Raw genomic sequence first — 19071 nt, 5'->3', positions numbered from 1 at the left:
GATTAATTTCTCATGATCAACTGATATCGTACACTGTTGACGTACATTATATGAGATATTTGAAAAAACTAAACTTTAAGATTCTTTTGTAAATTTAAATTTCTCATGAGTTTGTGGAAAATGAAATTAATTATTGAAAATAATAAAATTAGACAATGATCAGGATGAGGAAATGAAGACAGAAATGGACAGTTAGCAACCTCAATAGTATCAACGCGCAACCAAGTTAACCAACGATGTTACGTCAAGGAACCAAAGCTTCCTACGTAGTATCGGCATGATTACAAGGCTCCATCCTTGCTAGCTGCATATTCTCCATATATATTGGATCCTTTCACACATTATTGTTTCCCAACCCTAAAGTTCGATCTTCTCTAATCTCTGTCATTCTCATAAATCATCTCTCAACCAACATTTCAGGAAAAAAAAAAAAAAAACTTTCTTTGCTGCCAAACAGTACTACTTGTTTTCTCCTGGCCGGCCGGTATAGTTATTAATTCTCTGATCATGGAACCTTTGATCAGTTCTTCATCAAGGGTTTCGGCCTGCAGACTCCTAATCATGATATTGTTCATTATGTTGGTTGTCTCCTCTTCTCCTTGTTTATCGTCGTCCTTGCATCCTATGTACATCAACTCAACGGCCATGCACCGAAACCACACAGCAATATCAGAGTTTCGGCTATTGAACAGAAGAACATTAACCCAATGCCCCAACACTAGCCCTTTCCTGCAAATTAATGTCAGTTCGAATTCCAACCTTTCGGATGAACAATATCTCACGGTTACTGTTACCGGAGTTTCGAATCCATCGGGGAATGATTGGATCGCCATGATCTCACCTTCTCATGCTAGGTACTATTAATTAATATATAAATTAATTCCTAGCTCGATCTCTCTCTGATTTTTTTATGTTTTAATTTTGCCTTAATTTTCCTATTGCTTCTGATGATCTATCTCTACATAAATATGTATGCAGTGTTGAAAGTTGTCCATTCAACGAGGGTTTTTATTTACAAACCGGTGATCTTAGCAGTCTTCCTCTACTCTGTCATTATCCTGTCAAGGTACGTAATTAAACATGATGATCATGATCATAACCAATCAAATTATGCTATATTTTGATTTGTTTCTTCGAGGATTAATTATTTTAATTATATATATATATATTACTGAAATAAAAATAAAATGAAGGGAGGGAGCAGCAGCATCATTAGCATGCCTTATCTATACATGAATTATATAATGGAGCTGGAGGTGCCCTCAAGTTTGGTGTGATTCATGACATACAATATCTAAAATTTTAATATTGTGATTTTGTATTTTCACTGTATGGCAACGTGTCCAGGTTTGTTTAATTTCCAAATATATAATATATATTCTCTTTATGGCAATATATTTAGAGCATTGGCCATGCAGTGTATACACGATGAATGTTTTTTTGGTATATGGAGAAAAATCAATTAATTTTATAACAAAATAAATTAATTATATGTGTGTATGAATATTAATTAGGAAACTGCTACATGCACAGAAGATTGTTACCGAAATCTTCCACCGAATTAAGGCAAATGTTTTTTTTTTCTTTTTTTTTTCAATCATTTTTTAAACATTTTAAAAAAAATACAAAAAATCACAAATTCATTTAAAAATATTTCCTTAATTATTAAAAAAAAATTAAAAAAAAAATGCAATTCGATTTCGGTAACAATTTTCTGTGGAACTAGTATTTTCCTATTAATTATGGGAGGGTAGTTGGGGCATATACAGTCGTAGAGCCGAAACTGCATAAATAATTAGGCGGTGGCCACATAACATTCATAACGAAGTCATAACGTTCACGTTTGACAAAGTACGGGTGGCTGTGGCCGTGACTTTACGCATTTAGCTCATCATATATGATCTGAGATTCTCAGCCATGCCTCTAATTTTTTATTTTTTTTATTTTTATTTTTATTTTTTTAAAGATGAGGTCAGGCCTCCTTATTATTAGTCATCCTCATCGAGGCTGAGGAGAAACCGCGTGAACAAATAAAGAACATGACCTTCCAACCAATACCCACATAAATAGAAAAAGACATAAACCAAGTAAAACAGAGACACTGCTATACAAGGTCCTTAGGATCGAATGCAGAAACATCCCTCCTTATCCAATCGTAAAAGACCTTTGATTTTTGAAGGGAACTCAGAGCTTTGATGCCAGACCTTGCAAACCCCTGAAGCACCGAGTCTTGCACGACTATCTGTCAAGAAATTACACTCTCGGTAAATATGCCGAACTATAAAGTAGAGACCATCCATCAGATGAAGTAATTCCTTCCAATAATCCTCCAAGTACAGAGGCCACATATCTTCTTACTTAGCCAATCAATCACCAACATAAAGTTCATCTCAATTTTTACCTTTTTTAGACCCAAAAATCTCACAGTTCGAAAACCTTGCAGCAAAGCCATAAATTCTGCAACATTATTAGACCGCACACCAATTGACATAGAAAAACCAGAAATCAAATTTTCACAATGATCCTGAATTACTCCACCCGCACATGAAGGCTCTGAATTCCCTAAGGAGCTTCCATCCACATTGAATTTAACCTAACCCCTGAGAGGAGGAAACCATTTTACAATATGAAGAGGCTAGGCTTTGACTTTTTATGCTTAAATGGCCAATTTAAAACCTTCAATATCTCTTCATCTCTACGGCTAAAACTGGTCGACTCTTTTATGGAATTTTAAAAAATAAAAGAAAAATTTGAATAAAAATATTATAAAATTAAAATATTATTATAATAATATAAATTTTATTTTAAAATTTAAAAAAGTTGAATTATTTTTATGTTTTGTTTAGAAGTTTGGAAATATTGTAATAATTAGGTAATAATTAAATGAAAAAGTTAGAAGATTTGAAATTGAAAAGTGTTTGTGGTATTTGAAACTTTAGATACAGAGATGAAATCATGAGATGAGTCGAGATGAAATCATCTCTTTATCCAAACCAGGCCTTTTGAGTTTTTTTATAGAGGGATATATAGACATACGAAGTATTCAATAATTTGAATTTTATAATATTTAAATAAAAATTATTCGGATAGGATAAGTACCGTAAATGACATAAAATCTACTTCATGTGTCTATCATTTTGTTACTATAAACTTCAATTAAAATATAAAAAAGAGTAATGTTACATATAATCATGGAGTGTGCAAGCGTCGTGTAATCACTTTGAAAAAGAGTGAGGTCCACTATTAAAAAATTAATTTTTTTCATGTAGATATCGTATTTATTCACTTTTTTTCAAAGTGATTGCGCAGCACTTGCGCACTCACGACTATAAGTATTATTTCTCTATAAAAAATAACTCAAAGATGAGATTCAAATCTCCATCTTTATGTCCCTTCTAAATAAAATTATGATATTATAATCTCTTTCTAATTATAGATAAATATTATATATATTGATGTATGTAGTTTATAATATTTAATGTTGAAAATTCACTCCTGTATATATATATATATATATATATATATATATATAGTAATTTATACGTACGAACAACATCGCATATATATATAATGGGTCCAATAACAAATAAATGTAAAGAATATTCTATTTGTCTTATAACTAAAATTATTTTCTTATCATCTCCACGGGCAAGAAATTAAGCCTAATTTAATTTTTTTTTTCCCTTGTATTGCTTCTTTTATTCATGTCATGAGCCTCCCCCTATCGATTCTTCAAACAACATTAACATATATATGTACAGGGACGGATAGAAAGATCAGCATAAACAAATATTTTATGATAGTACTAGGCGTGCGTGGTTTTTAAGTAATTGAAGTAGTACGTACGTACTTCGACGTTTGTTCTTATATAGTCAATATATATATATATATATATATATATATATATATGGTTGTGTGAAAATGCATGAATATATATGCTGCGCGCAGGCCATGTACATGAGAAAAGATGGCGACTATCTGAGTTGCAAGAAGAAGGAATGCAAGAAATACAAAAAGGGCGTATGTTTATCATACACTTGCAGTGGTACTGTAACATTTCATGTTATCAACATCAGAACCGACATCGAATTTGTATTGTTTGGTGGGGGATTTCTGACTCCTTGTGTTTTAACCAAGTCCAGACCTATCAATTTTGCCAATCCAAACCAGCCTTTATATGGACACATCTCAAGCATAGATTCAACAGGAACATCGGTACGTACGTTATATATTAACTAAGCACTATGCATATATATCGTGTATATATATGGATTTAAAAAAAAAAAATTAGAAAAATTAAACACAATAATGTTGGTTGATATTCTCATTAATCTTAACATGACTTAACTACATGATGTGTACCACTTGTATTGCAGATGAGAGTAACATGGGTAAGTGGGGATAAGAAACCTCAACAAGTACAATATGGAGATGGAAAAACGCAGACATCTGTAGTTACTACATTCTCACAAGCTAATATGTGCAGTGAGTCCCTACTTTTGTTTCCACTTCTGGCCACAAACATTAGGATTAATGTGTGTGTGTGTGTATGTGTGTAATTGTGTGCCTAGCTCTTTTCTTTCCTCTATCTTCTACTTAGATTTTGCTGGTTTGTTGTGAAATTGACATGATTAGGCTCAGCTTTAGAGAGTCCAGCCAAGGACTTCGGGTGGCATGATCCTGGGTTCATTCATTCCGCAGTCATGACAGGACTGAAGCCCTCGAGCACCTTCTCTTACAGATATGGGAGGTTTGGACATCCAGCTTCTTTTTTCCAACTACTAATAGTACATAATAATTTTATGAAGGAAAATGCTATATATATTCTTCACCATTTTTTTTCATCATGCTAGCACTCATTTACATACGGTCACCATTTCTATTTATTTAAAACATTAATACTGCATGCAGCGACTCAGCTGGTTGGAGTAAACAAACCCAATTTCGAACTCCACCTGCTGGTGGATCAGATGAACTCAAATTTTTAGCATTTGGCGATATGGGAAAGGCTCCTCGTGATGCTTCTGCCGAGCATTACATTCAGGTAGTAGGAGGACTTAACCTTCAAGTTTTGCTAGTTGTTTAGAACCAAGCTATGTGTTGAGTCTTATACAAATTATAACAGCTGATGATCATGTACTAATTAACCAGGTTAATTTCTAATTTTGTGATTTGTAGCCGGGATCCCTCTCAGTGATTAAAGCCATGGCCGATGAAGTAGATTCTAACCAGATAGACTCGATCTTCCACATTGGAGATATAAGCTATGCCACTGGCTTTTTAGTTGAATGGGATTTCTTTCTTCACCAAATAAGCCCTGTGGCATCAAGAGTTTCTTACATGACGGCAATTGGAAACCATGAGAGGTAGCTCTTTCACCTATATACTTGAATTATAATCTGTTAATGAGAGTTATGCTTGACAAAGTTGTGTGAAATCTCTTGAAGGGCTCAAAAAGTAGAAGGCAAACTGATAAAATCTCGCTTTTTAAGATCTTAAACCTTTACACACACATATAACAGACGCATGCAAACATTCCTAAGTCCATTTTTTGTCCTAACTGTAAGCATTTTGCTGATATATGTGCACATTCCTTCCTTTATCAGGGACTATATAGACTCAGGATCAATATATATAACTCCAGACTCAGGAGGTGAATGTGGAATTCCTTATGAAACTTACTTTCCCATGCCAACACCAGCAAAGGATAAGCCATGGTATTCCATAGAACAAGCTAGTGTTCACTTCACAGTGATGTCTACTGAGCATGATTGGTCAGAAAATTCTGAGCAGGTTTGATGAACCAAATACTGTCTCGATCCCATTTTTATTTCACAATCAAATTTCATATCACCTTCTTTCATATATATACATATATATGCAATTCTTACAGTATGGGTGGATGAAAAAGGATCTGGCTTCCGTGGATCGATCAAAAACTCCTTGGTTAATTTTCACGGGGTAAGTACTGAATCTTACATATTGAGAGTTCTGAGATTCTTCAGATTAATAGATTATGTTTGTCTGAGTATTCTCTGCAGGCATGTGCTTGTTTAATATATATAGTTTATACTCTAGCTGTTGCATTCTTGACTTGAAATGTGTATATACCATTAATCTGTTTTCAGATCTTGTTAATATCTATGTTTATATGCATATGCTCCAAATTTCCGAAATTACAATAAACTGTAAGATCTGTAAATTGCAGGCATAGACCCATGTATTCTTCCTCGAACAGTATACTTAGCGTCGATCCAGAATTTATCAAGAAGGTAGAACCATTACTGTTACAAAACAAAGTAAGTTGCTTCTGAACTAACTGGTTATCCCATCTTCGATACGAAATATATACTTCTCTAGCTTTACAAAGTATGAACTTGGCCACTTTTGGTTGCTTTTAAACAGGTTGATCTGGTTCTCTTTGGCCATGTTCATAATTATGAGAGAACCTGCTCAGTTTACCAAAATAAATGCATGGCCATGCCTAAAAAGGATAGAAATGGGATTGATACATATGATCACAGCAATTATAGTGCCCCACTGCATGCAGTTATTGGTATGGCTGGCTTTTCCTTGGACAAGTTCCCAAATGATGTAAGTAATTCTCAGACTCTCTGTCCCCCACTCCTCCCCGCCCTCTCAAAACACACACGCATATACAATGATGCATATATTTGTCATGTGAATCTCGTCATGTACATTGAATCAGGTGGAAGGCTGGAGTCTATCAAGGATTTCCCAGTTTGGTTATTTTAGAGGGCATGCAACAAAAAAAGAGTTAAACTTAGAGGTCAGTATCGTGCACTTCTAGCTGCAAGAATCTACCTTCATCCGCGCATACAAGTACTTGTCTCACTCATTTCCTTCACTTTTGCAGTTAGTAAATTCAGATACAAAGAAAGTTGAGGACAGCTTTCGCATCATTAAAGCATAAGGTTCCTCGTGAAAGATTTGGGATCACAGAGACAGATGAATTACCGCCTCACCAAATGATCTTTGGAGCATCTCTTTTGTACATTTACTTCTGTAATAAATCTTTGGCTTTTGAGCAAATATAATGTGTTTCTTTTTCTTTGTAACGCCTTTTTGTAATTAGGCATAGCAAGAGCCATACACGCACCATTTGGCTTGTTCTTTTATAGTCTTTACCAAAGAAAAAATAATGCAATATCATAGTACTTAGTGGAAATTATTGACATTATGCTCATTAAAAAAAAAAAAAAAAGATTAAAGAAAGCCATCGAGAAAATAGTGGAATAGAAGATACAAAGAGTGTATGCTTAGGCAAAAATATGTCACAACCTATTGAATGTTTTGCAGCATAGAGTTGAAGAAATGCGCAGAAGCAATTAATCTTTTCCTACTTGAAAGCTATGGCAACAAAACTCTGCTATGAAACCAGATAAATCTTTTTGAGAAGTGCTAGGTTACAAAAAGATCTTATAAAAATACAACTCACAAACTGATATAACTAGGTATAATTAATTAAATCTAATTTATAATAAAAAGAATTTCACAGTCTGTATATCACAACAAGCTACATTTGTTCATGAGTCTTACTTTCGTAAATTCACTTTATAAACTGAACATTTCTCAATCATTTTATGTTGATGTCTCAAACTTTTTTTTTTTTTACTTTTTTTAATTACCTTCTCTTTATCTAGAGACAAATATGCGAGCCTCATTGGTTTTAGAATCTTGCCCATCATCCTGATGGTTAGAGGCTACTATTTTTTTCAAATGATGGTTAAAGGTTGATTATGTCATCAAGCTGTAACAAGAGTGATATTGATTATACAACAAACTTAGAGAATAAGATTGATTGGCATATCTTTTCTGAACATTTCAATAGAAAATGTGAAATAACGTTCAAGTCCTAACATTTAAACAGAACACTGCTCAACTTAAGAAGCTCTTCAACAAACCCTACACAGTACACAATCTATCTCTTATTTACATTGCATATTGCAAAATCTCCTCGAAGTTTGAAGCAGATTGCTTTTGCTTCATGAAATCAACCTTCGGGACCCATGAAGCCTTGTTAGTTCGAGGGGATTAAAACACTCAGTTGCCCCAGACTAAGTAGAATATATTCTTACTAGCAGCTAAATTGATCACATCTTTACTCTGCCTGCTAAGCATCTCCTCTTGTGCACTTTGGTCGCCCTCCTAGTCAAAACAGAGTGTTGATTCAAGAATGAGTAAAATTAAGTAAAATAGAAAAAGCACCATTCAAACTTGCTCATATAAATTTTGAACCAAGGAAAATGGAACTAACAAGAAGAGAGTAGGCACGGGCAAGAGATAGAAGTGTTGGGTACAAATCCAAAACAGCAATGGCGACATCCTCTGTAACCTGTGGGACCTGCATTTACAAGTTAAGGAATATTTATGGAATTAATCACCTGATTGTGACAGAAAAATTGAATAGTACTATGAACAGTAGTAAAATGTGTATTGTCCGTGATTTGCTTTGTGTTTCCTTTTGTCAACCTATCATTTTTCTTGTTTAAATTCAAGTTGTATTTGGGATATGTGCTTAGGGACTTGTAGATGAACGAACCTGGGATGCAACAGGCGTGAATCAAATTTATCATTTTTCTATGGTTCTCGTATTGCTAAAATCTCAGAACAAATTTTGGTTCCAATATATTAAGGACAAGAACTCCAGAAATAGAAAGACAAAAATCTAAGGACAATTGCAAACCTCTAAGCACAAGTCCACATTTTATTATACCTGCATGAGTTGAATTGCAAACACATCGCTGACTGTAACTTTATTCAGGTCTTGGCACCTTTTGACAAATTCATCATAAGGAGGGCATACTCCTGCGCCCTTAGTGCAGTCCTCAGGCAACACTGATTCATAGTAGTGAGATATTGCTTGGGTAAGATAACCATACTTCTTTAGAGTATCAGCCAAACCAGTTGTTCTCTGCACATCAAATCCCTCCAGAATCTCTGTAGTAAAACAACTGCAAGGCACAGTATTAAAAACTTGAAGACAGATCAGAAACTAATTCTTCAACATCAATGACAGCCAAAAAAACAAAAACATTATAAAGTTTAAATATTATTAGAATGTATTTTTTTAATATTATTTTTGTTTTGAGATTTGAAAATTTTGAATTGTTTTTTATTTTTTGTTTGAAAGTTTGAGAAAGTTGTAATGATTAGTTTGAAAAACTTGTAATGATTAGTATGAAAGTGTTTGTGTTTAAATGATGTTTGGGAAGGAAATAAGATGGGGATGTGATGTGATGAGATTAGATGGGATGAAATGGAAGTTGTTTCCAAACATCCCCACTCAACTGCCATTACAGATTATGCGGTAATTAAAAACTTGCAACACAGACTGTGTAACTAAACTGCACGTTCAGCTTTGAAATTCTGAAAAACAATAGTGGATTAAGAAAACAAATTGCTTAAATACAACCCCAGTATATTTAATAGGCCAACCATGTATTCACAAACACACTCACACATATTCTGGTTAAAAAAAATCTAAATCCTATAAATACTTTCAGAAAATCGCTTACGCTGTTTTAATGCTTTCGGCAGCTTCGGAAGAATTTGGATCACCCTCCACAAGATATATCAGCTTCTTAAGTCCACACCTCTTACAAAATGCAATTTAACACCCAAAAAAGTCAGGATGATATAAATTAAAGACAACCATAAGCAGAAGATGAGACAGAGTAGCAAATTCCTAATACTAAAATTACGAGGAAAGAACTTCAAATGCTCTAGTCTTGAGCATGCCCAACAGACCACAAGAGCAAAAGTTTTTGAATCTCAAAGCATCCATCCATCCATCCATGTGTGTGTAGCAAATTTTAACACCAGAAATAACAGCTGCTGGGAAACTTCAAGAAAGAAATACGAGGCATTGAGTTATTTGAAATACCAAAAGCCTCAGTTTTTGGTCCCTATATCGATGATCCCTGATGGAACAGCGTAAATCATCAACATTCTTCCTTTCAACAATAAAATCAAGTACATATTCACTGTCAACATATTTATGGCGAGCTATCCAGATTCCATCTCCAACTGGTAACCGTCTAACCTGCAGAAGGGTCAACATTTATGACAAAATTTCAAGAGAGTTTTCTATGTATATATGATGTATGTAAGTATAATAGTTGAGGAAAAACTTTCAATAGAGGTTTCCATTATCCAAAACCAACAACGATAAAGAAAATAATAACCATACCCATCAATATTCAAAGAAGCATTATGAACTAATAGGTAAGAGGATTCAAGAGAACTCACCTCGATTTTGATTCTGAATTGACTACATATATTCTCGATAATTCTCCTAGACCGCGAGCTAAAACCCAATATATAGTTACCTCATCAAAATCATTGCAAACATCACCTATCTTATATCTTAAAAGAGAAATATAAATAAAACTTGAGGCCTAAAGAACAAATAATAAAACATTTCAAGAAGCACGGCAAAATTCCCCAAAGCATGAAGTTCACTGACCCCTGAGTGGCAAACTGCTCTCGATCATCCAATATCAAGGTCACTTCATATGCATCCTCAAATCTCTCCCCAAAGCTTAGAGGTGGCATGCTTAAAACATTCATATTTCCTTCTAAACCATCCATCCTTGACTTTTGTATAGGGCGATCCTAAGAGATTCAAAAGGATTTTGAGCATTAAATCATTAAAATCTCACGATCTTTAAGCAAGTCAACTGTGTACAAGAACAAAGGGAAAGGTAAATTTGAATCCCGGCTATCTGTTTCATATGAGCAAACAACTTTATGCACATGAGGCTTGCATACAAAAATAGACTTAATCAGCACGTCTAACCATTATCATCACAATCAGGCTTTAGCATCTTGTGAATCATAAATAGGCCTAATCTGAAGAGGGCATCAACTACCCATTTTCTTTTTGTCAAGGTTCAGGAAGTCTGCTGCTTACTACATGTGAACCTAGATGCAACATTTGAGAAGCCATAATAACCGTCTGGGACTTAGAAGCAAGATGTTTGCAACAGAAAGCATCATTTGCTTACACATGAAGATGATGAGCAAGCTCTCAAGGTAGAAGCATTTGGTGCTGTGTTATTAGAATATAATTCTGGCATATGCCCACCGTCATCATGGGAATGGTCTGTTAGTCTACTCTCACTTCCAACTACATCTCCACAACCTGGCATTTATGTAGGGAATCAAACACTCAGTACCATTTGTTAACATAGAAGCACTGTTTATTACTATTTGGGTTAGTGCAGGTATTTAATCTTATCAGAATCTTCTCCTACAGATTGGTATGCAGAACACAAACCATAAACTTGGTCCTCTCGAAGATGACACAAAACTGCTGGCCAGAGTGATGAGATCTCCTTCTTCTGAGAACTCTTCGAAACTTCAGAGAAAGCACTAAGAACTTGATCCTTAGAGTATCCCATGCGCATAAACTACAGTAAAGGGTATTTGTACAATAAAAAGAAATTAAAAAAATAAAACAGCTAAACGAAGGAAAAGACAAGAACGTGATCAAGGACAAGATGAAAGTAACAAATTGAAGCAAGTAATTGTCTTGGCAAATATGCATAGGCACCAAGTGGATTATATTCCAAATAGCAGAATGAGATAAAATGTTTTCTCAATTAAAAAGAATATGAAAGGCATGAGTTGATATATACTTCAACACAAATCATTCCAGTATCTATATGCCCAGCAGCCACCAAATAATTGTGCATATGGTTGGTTGCAGTTGGTGGTTGTTGTTTCATTCTTAATCAGAGGTTCCAGGCTAAGTTTATGAAGGGTGTGTTAAGAATATAATGTGAGAGAGAGAGAGAGAGAGAGAGAGAGAGAAGAACATAGTAAGAAAAAAACTGAAATGGTTGATAGCTTCCTAGTCTAGATAGTTTAACCTCAGAGTTCAAGTAATATTTTAAGAAATAATTTGAAAATGTACCCTCTCAAGTGATTCAAATGGAACATCAATTGATTTCTTCTGCCGACTTCTTTTGATTGGTAATTTATTCTGCTGACTTAAACCCATAGATGTGGGCATCACATCTATATCTGTGTCAAGTTGAACCAAATCCAGATCTGGCATACCATTCACCCCCTTATCAGAAAAGCCTTCTGTGTTGGCCAAGCTATCTGCTAGATCAGCCAGACCTGATCTCATGAGACAGTCATGTGCTACTTCCTGACCTTCTTGGGTTAGCATGTACCTGCAATATAACAGGGGTTATTGGTACCTGCATAAAACAGCAGCCACCAACTGCAATCATTCACACAATTATTTATACTTCAAGAGCTTGTAGAATTCTAACAAAATAACTGAGAAATAGATTACACAGAAGTTTCTTGTATAAAAATATTATTTTACCAAAAACGTATTAAAACAATAATTCATAACTTGCCTGACGTCATTGACAGTTGCTACCATCAGATAAAGCATCTCATAACACATCCTAACAATTACTATCAAAAAAATAATAATAGAGATAACGGCTTGTATACCCAATGCAATAATTAACAAAAAGATGTATGTATCGAAAAACGAATAGGAAATGCGCAAATTGTAGCCTTACTTTGCAGGGCAACTCGATTTAACAACTAATCCCTTGGTTATCAATGTCTTCATGCAGTTCCACCCACTATACCAATCCCTTGGAGAACTTCCAAATTGCCCCGGTTTTCCTTTTCCCTTTTCTGGCCTAAGAACAAGAACAGTCTAAAAAAACTCAATTGTACCGTTGGAACCACTAAAATTACTCAAAAAAAATCAGAAACCAATATAATGAGTTAACGCACGCAATTGGCACCCGAGAAAGTCCACTTGCTTCAGCTGCATCAATTAGCTCCTGTTTACGCATAAATTCCTTCCCATTTGCAATCCCCCTAGCAGCAAAATATATATTAAAACTCTTGGTTCTGTAAAAGATTTGCCTAAAGAAAGGAAATAACTATACATCAGTTACCTGTAAAGGGCAATTAACAAGGCATATGAAACGGAATTCTTTTGTGGCACATAACGTTTGGTTCCTTTCCTTCTTTTACCTAAATGTCAATAATAATGAACACTGGATTTACCAATGAACTTTTCCATGGTGATCGATGAACAAAATTGCAAAATCCAAGGCAGTGGCAAAATTACCTTCTTTAGACAAGTCTTCTGGTTCAGAACCACCTGAACCAGCCTCAAAAAACCCTTGCATAAGTCTTAGGATCCATTTGCCCACACCCCTATAGCACAATTTGAGTCATTACGAAGAATATATAAAATAGCATATAAATTAAAAGGAAACTAGCAGAAGAAACCAAAACAAGCGCTTCAAGCATCATTTTATTCTTTAGTTCCACAAATTTCTGGAAAAAAAAAAAAAAAAAAAATCAAAATGTTAGAACTAGACAGGTGCTTTTATTGGGATCTACTAAGCGCAAGCATTTCTCTCCATCTTTTACGCCAAAAATCCCAACCTTTCTCCATTTCCGACACTCTCAGCAGCCAAAGTAATAGAAGATTCGGTATACGATTACCGCACATTGACTAAAGAAAGAAACTTTTTACAGTAAACTTGAGGCCTTTGGCTTGTTTGTTTTCTTTTACTATTAAATTTGTTAAACAGAAATTACAAAGTTCCTACGTACACCCAAAAACAGGACTTTCCCTTGCTATGTAATGAAAATTCGTAACCAAACAGCGCCTTATCGAAAAAATTACCCAATTCTCTATTTACCCAAAAAAGAACTCGATAAACTAGTCCCAAAATTTTTTTCCGCAAAATGACATGCGATCAGCATTCTTTTCCCAGTAAATTGAGCATTTTTTTTAGTGGAGACGAAAAAGGTACTTCACTTGATCTGAGAGAGGTCTTTGAGGGTCTTGATTGGGTTTTTGGAGTTGCAGATATTCGAGTAAGCCTTTGAAAGAGTCATGTCAACGTTCTCGGAGATCCCTTTGGGCTTCTCCGCAAGCTCCTGCCTCTTGCTCCACATGTACGCCACAAGGCCCTCGTTCTCAGTGCACACCACCACGCGCCTCTGCATGTCCATTTCAAGCACTAATTTCTAGGGTTTCCAGTAAAGGTTTTAGGGCTTTTTCAGAGATTGAAGAAGCAGAGCAGGAAGAAGAACAAAATGGCGCTCAGGCGTTGTGGGGTCGGGAGTTTTTGAATGGCGACATCGTTTTGTTTGGCCAGCCTCCACGCATTGTCGTTTGGAGATTGTAAATAAAACGACACGAGAAATGGTTATCAAGGGAAAATTAGTTCCAAAATTTCTGTTAAGATTGCATCATGTGTTGAACAAAAAAAAGATTGCATCATGCCATTAATTTTTCATTCGTTTTTAAGATAAAATTTTAATTGAGGATGTAAACTAGAAAATATAAAAAAATTTAAGGCATTAATTTTAAATTTTGAGAGTCTCGAATGCAAAATAAATAAATAAAAAGAAAAATTATAAATGCCCTTACTATATAGCCTATTTTTTTTTTAAGCGTTTGGAGCACTAGCATTAGTTTCTCTCTATGCATATGCAAAATCACATTTTTTAGAGATTGATTTTGCATATCAAGAAAAACTCTCATATTAAATTATGCATCTTTGAGCAAAATAATAATAATAATTTATTATTATATTATTATTTTCCTAAAATTATTATTATTATTATTATATTTTGCAATTAGCACCACTACAAATTCTATCATTTAGCATTTACTAGAATTTTTTTCCTAAAATTCTATCTTTTGGCGGAGAGAGAGAGAGGGGGAGGAGAGAGAATAAAATAATAAAATAAGATTTGAAAAGTGAATAGTGCATCTTCAAATTTGTAAAAGCAATGTTCATAGTTATGCAAATTACATTTTTTGCAGGTTCCTCTCTTTGACTTGTTCGGATCTAGATTAAGTGTATTTCTTAAAGTCGAGTACTCTATATGAATGTAATAGTTTTGATGTCTGTATTTTTAAATTCTTAGCTTATATATACCTTTCAGGTGTCATGTTTGTAATCACGATTTTCTTCCGCTATAAGTGAGGGTAATTAATAAAATTGAGGTTCCATTATCTTCTTAAAAAAAAAAAAAGATGACTGGCATAAGGTTTTCAACGTTCTGTCACACTGGCCTTATGCCATGGCTTATATATCTTCCAATAACCGATCAAACTTACTTTTTTGCTTGTATTTTAGCACGAATAAACGGGTTGGGTTCACATGCAACCCATTTACACCAACACTCTAACGCATGTTTCTGCAATAAATGAACACAATTCCAGGCCTAAATGCAAAGTGTCACCTTAACACCTCCCTCAAAACCCCTATATAAACCACTCACCAACCCCCAACAGATTCACATCCAATTAAGAGAGAAAGAAATAGAACTAAACTGAAAGAACAGAAAGAGAGATGACAGTTTGCAATACCAATATCTTGCTTTTGGCTGTCTTTGCCATCCCTGGGATTCTGATGTCCAATGACAACAGCAACATGGTTGCTGGCCAAGCTTGCCAAGGTGATCTGCAGGGTTTGATTACTCAATGTGCCATGTTCGTTCAAAAGAATGTGCCAAAGTCGAACCCCTCCCCAGGCTGCTGCAGTGTTATCCAGACTGTGGACATTCCATGCGCTTGCAAGCATATCACCAAGGAGGTCGAGCAAATGGTTGACATGGAGAAAGTAGTCTTTGTAGCAAAGTACTGTGGCAGGGCACTCCCCCAGGGACCCAGTGTGGAAGTAAGAAAAACTATTACTCCCTAGATCATTTGGATCATAATCATTAAGATCTTTAATTAAGAACCGTTTCTTTATAAACTATATGTTTTCCCTTTCCTCCATTAAATTTAGCAGTTGGAAATGAATTGTTGCAGGTTACACAGTTCCCCCATGAAGCTGGATGATGATCAAGATGCAGTGTCTGCAAATGTATAACTATGTGTTCTTATGCATGCAGAAATAGAATAAATTTGGATAGCCTATGAGAGCTTCATTGTTGTTGTATCACTGAGAACAACTATCCTTACTATAATGAAAACTACTTGAAAGTAAATAAGCAGGCTGCATCCAATTCTATGGAATTTAAATTTTGCTATCTAAGGGGTCTGTGGAGTCGTATCGAAATTCATAGGCCTTGAAGAGAGACTCGAACTTTCATGCTCTTTTGAAGCTCATCTTCTTCGTCATAAATGATCCGCACAGTACTCGCATTTGCCAATGCTAATTTATGGAGAAAAACTGCATCTCTGTCTAATTTATCACACTAACCCAAGTATGAGCAAACTCATTTAGCCCATATATAGTAGCTATCAACATGAGCTAATGATAACAAATTAATATCCATACCAATAAATTAATGACACGTAATCATGATTAACCCACTGGAGATTTCGTGATCTTAATTCTGTCCTATACATGATATACAATAATGGGATTTTTCTGTTGTTCTTAATTATATCAGTCAAAAGAAGAAATAAAAAAAAAAAAAGTTGAGCTACCCGTTACAATGTCTTTTTAGATTATGATTGGCACAGGGTTTTTAACGTTCTGTACTCACACCTTATGCCGTGGCTCGGCCTGATCTTCCAGTAACCGATCAAACCTACTTTTTGCTTGTCTTTTAGCACGAAGATCTAAAAAGGTTGCGGTTCACATGCAACTCATTTACACCAACACTTTAACGCACGCGTGGATTTCAGGCCTAAATCCAAAGTATCACGTTAATTAACACCTCTCCCAAAACCCCTATATAAACCACTCAACACCCCCAACAAATTCACATCCAGAGAGAGAGAGAGAGCGCTAAGTGAAAGAACAGAAAGAGAGATGACAGTTTTGAACACCAATAGCTTGCTTTTGGCTGTCTTTGCCATCCTTGGGATTCTGATGTCCAATAACAACGGCAACATGGTTGCTGTCCAAGCTTGCATAAGTGATCTGCAGGCGTTGAAAACTTACTGTGCTATTTTCCTTGAAAAGAATATGGCAAAGTCGAAGCCGTCTCCAATGTGCTGCAGTGTTTTCATGACTATGAACGTTGTATGCACGTGCAAGCATATCACCAAGGAAGTCGAGCAGGTGGTTGACATGGAGAAATTTTTCTATGCAGCAAAGTACTGTGGCATGCCACTCCTCGCGGGGACCCAGTGTGGAAGTAAGAAAAATTATTACTGATCCCTAGCTAGATCATGATGATTTGGATCATAATTATTAATATCTTAATTAAAGAGCCTTATAATTTTCTTTATAAATTATATGTTTATTAAATTTGGCAGGTTGGGAATGAATTCATATTACATTTAATTTGTTGCAGGTTTCTCAGTTCCCCCATGAAGCTGGATGATCAAGACCATCATGTAGTGCTGTCTGCAAATCATGTCTAACTTATGTGTTGTTATGCAAGCTGCAGAAGTACGTAGATCAATAAATTTGGCTGGATAGCCTATGCTTCAAGCTGGTCGTTGTAATTGTTGTATCACTAAGGACAAGTTATACTATCCTTACTAATAAAAATTACTTGAAGTAAATAAACATCCATCCAATTCTATGGAATTTGAATCTTGCTATCAAAGGAGTACTCTTTGGAGTGGATCGAAATTCGTAGGACTTGAAGAACGTACCCCAGTACTCTGTTTGCATGCTATTCGTTTAGTCCATGATAGGCGTAGTTATGATCATGAGCACAAGCTAATGACAACAAATTAATTATAATTACGATACCTAGCTACCAATAAATTAATGACACGCAAAGGATAATAATCCAGTACTGAAGATTTCGTGATCTTAATGAAGTTAATGAATGTAACGTACGTCCATATTAAATATGTACGTATCTGGTGAGAAGATTGTGAATGATCCAAAGCATTGATTGGATTTGGTTCCTCGATCCAAAGCATTCAAAGTCTCATTAATGATTGATGATTCGTTACATATTTCACCACCAAAATGATCATTAATCAGCAGGCCGGTGAAGCAAAAACTTCATTTAATAGATCCCTTCTTTTAAGTTGCAACGAACGCCTGAAAATTAAGATCATAGCCCTTCAGGCTTCAAGTACTACAAGTAATTTGTTGAAAGCCAGGCTTGACGATGTACGTTGTTCTTCAATTCAATTCCATTTCAATTTGCATGCATGCTGCCGTGAAAACACTGCGAGACGCGCGAGCCCATCAAACCCAGCAACTGCACAAATATGATAGGAGATGAGACAAACCCATGCAAGTTTTGCTTCCAAACCCAACCCAACTACAAAGTTTGATATACATCCAGTAGTGAAGAAGAAAATCATTGCATATATCTTGTACTTAGTGAGGATTGGACTCGATCGAAATTAACTACATATGCTGCAAAAAAATATGAAAATAACAGACATTATATGTAAACAATAAATCCGTGCGTACATAAACCGCCAGAGACCCTCAGTTGATCTAGCTCTTGGTTTCAATGTCACATTAATTAATTAGCTTAAAAGTAACACCGAGTTATATGAATAAGTTTCACTGTTTATAAGTTTGCTATGATCATAATGAAGAATGCAGACACTTATTTGAATATTATCTTCACAAATAGCACAAACCGAACCTAAATCCAATTTGGCAGTAGAATCTGCAAAGCTCAACCGCCCTTCTAATTATTAATTTTTTCCTTTGTCTTCCACCGGCATGCTAGCTCCTTGCACCTATATTGGCTTGCATTGCACCTTAAGGTATTCAAAATCTGTACAGCATGTCTGGTCGACCCTTTCCATGACAAACAAAAAAAGATTAAATAAAAGGTCGTATAGATCTCTTCCTTTGCTGTTTTAAAATATTACAGAACGTACCCTTAATTTCGTAGTAACTTCGAGCTCCAATTTTTCTTGGGAAACAAAGTTCTTCCATGTGAAAAGTGAAGGGCGGCCATCATGAAAAGAAAGAGTTGAGCACGAAGGAGCTAATATTCTAGAGCTTGGATGGAGGCTATTGTTAACGATAAACATATTATATATACTCTTAGCCGACCATGCTTTCACTCTTTGAATGTTGGAGCAAAAGAACAAGCTAGCTGATTAGTGTGTTATATATTGTACTAATTAGATTCTTACATATATATATATAT

The 19071-nt window shown here is 35.1% G+C and overlaps 4 protein-coding genes across 7 annotated transcripts; 3 read left to right on the top strand and 1 right to left on the bottom strand.

Annotated features, from left to right (window-relative positions):
* The first annotated feature begins 244 nt into the window (after window positions 1-244).
* On the top strand, window positions 245-7153 carry LOC121239476 (probable inactive purple acid phosphatase 27). 2 transcript variants are annotated; one of them, XM_041136727.1, is made up of 13 exons: window positions 245-854; window positions 979-1066; window positions 3949-4215; window positions 4377-4485; window positions 4636-4750; window positions 4912-5044; window positions 5179-5366; window positions 5607-5793; window positions 5894-5961; window positions 6209-6272; window positions 6406-6594; window positions 6710-6790; window positions 6878-7153. In XM_041136727.1, the coding sequence occupies exons 1-13, from the start codon at window positions 508-510 to the stop codon at window positions 6932-6934; spliced, it is 1893 nt and encodes a 630-aa protein (XP_040992661.1). In that variant the 5' UTR covers window positions 245-507; the 3' UTR covers window positions 6935-7153. The 2 variants fall into 2 exon arrangements, with proteins under 2 accessions (XP_040992661.1, XP_040992659.1); XM_041136725.1 differs by having other exon boundaries at window positions 247-854; window positions 6209-6299.
* Window positions 7154-7818: 665 nt separating this feature from the next.
* Window positions 7819-14197, bottom strand: LOC121239475 (crossover junction endonuclease MUS81). 3 transcript variants are annotated; one of them, XM_041136722.1, is made up of 15 exons: window positions 13838-14196; window positions 13136-13224; window positions 12960-13038; window positions 12793-12879; window positions 12570-12695; window positions 11942-12206; window positions 11303-11435; window positions 11031-11167; window positions 10490-10638; window positions 10273-10330; window positions 9908-10066; window positions 9540-9619; window positions 8738-8975; window positions 8279-8365; window positions 7819-8169 (listed from the first exon to the last, which is right to left on the bottom strand). In XM_041136722.1, the coding sequence occupies exons 1-15, from the start codon at window positions 14032-14034 to the stop codon at window positions 8065-8067; spliced, it is 1989 nt and encodes a 662-aa protein (XP_040992656.1). In that variant the 5' UTR covers window positions 14035-14196; the 3' UTR covers window positions 7819-8064. The 3 variants fall into 3 exon arrangements, with proteins under 3 accessions (XP_040992656.1, XP_040992658.1, XP_040992657.1); XM_041136724.1 differs by lacking the exon at window positions 13838-14196 and adding an exon at window positions 13630-13831; XM_041136723.1 differs by lacking the exon at window positions 9908-10066 and having other exon boundaries at window positions 13838-14197.
* Window positions 14198-15324: 1127 nt separating this feature from the next.
* On the top strand, window positions 15325-16054 carry LOC121238332. The gene is made up of 2 exons (XM_041135168.1): window positions 15325-15713; window positions 15848-16054. Exons 1-2 carry the CDS (start codon window positions 15387-15389, stop codon window positions 15875-15877), a joined length of 357 nt encoding a protein of 118 aa, XP_040991102.1. The 5' UTR covers window positions 15325-15386; the 3' UTR covers window positions 15878-16054.
* A 680-nt stretch (window positions 16055-16734) lies between these two features.
* Window positions 16735-17522, top strand: LOC121238333. The gene is made up of 2 exons (XM_041135169.1): window positions 16735-17127; window positions 17287-17522. The coding sequence occupies exons 1-2, from the start codon at window positions 16800-16802 to the stop codon at window positions 17304-17306; spliced, it is 348 nt and encodes a 115-aa protein (XP_040991103.1). The 5' UTR covers window positions 16735-16799; the 3' UTR covers window positions 17307-17522.
* Window positions 17523-19071: the final 1549 nt, after the last annotated feature.

The sequence above is a fragment of the Juglans microcarpa x Juglans regia genome, chromosome 7D (genome assembly GCF_004785595.1).
Source record: "Juglans microcarpa x Juglans regia isolate MS1-56 chromosome 7D, Jm3101_v1.0, whole genome shotgun sequence".
NCBI classification, from domain to species: domain Eukaryota; kingdom Viridiplantae; phylum Streptophyta; class Magnoliopsida; order Fagales; family Juglandaceae; genus Juglans; species Juglans microcarpa x Juglans regia.
This window is presented reverse-complemented; position numbering and strand designations above follow the sequence as displayed.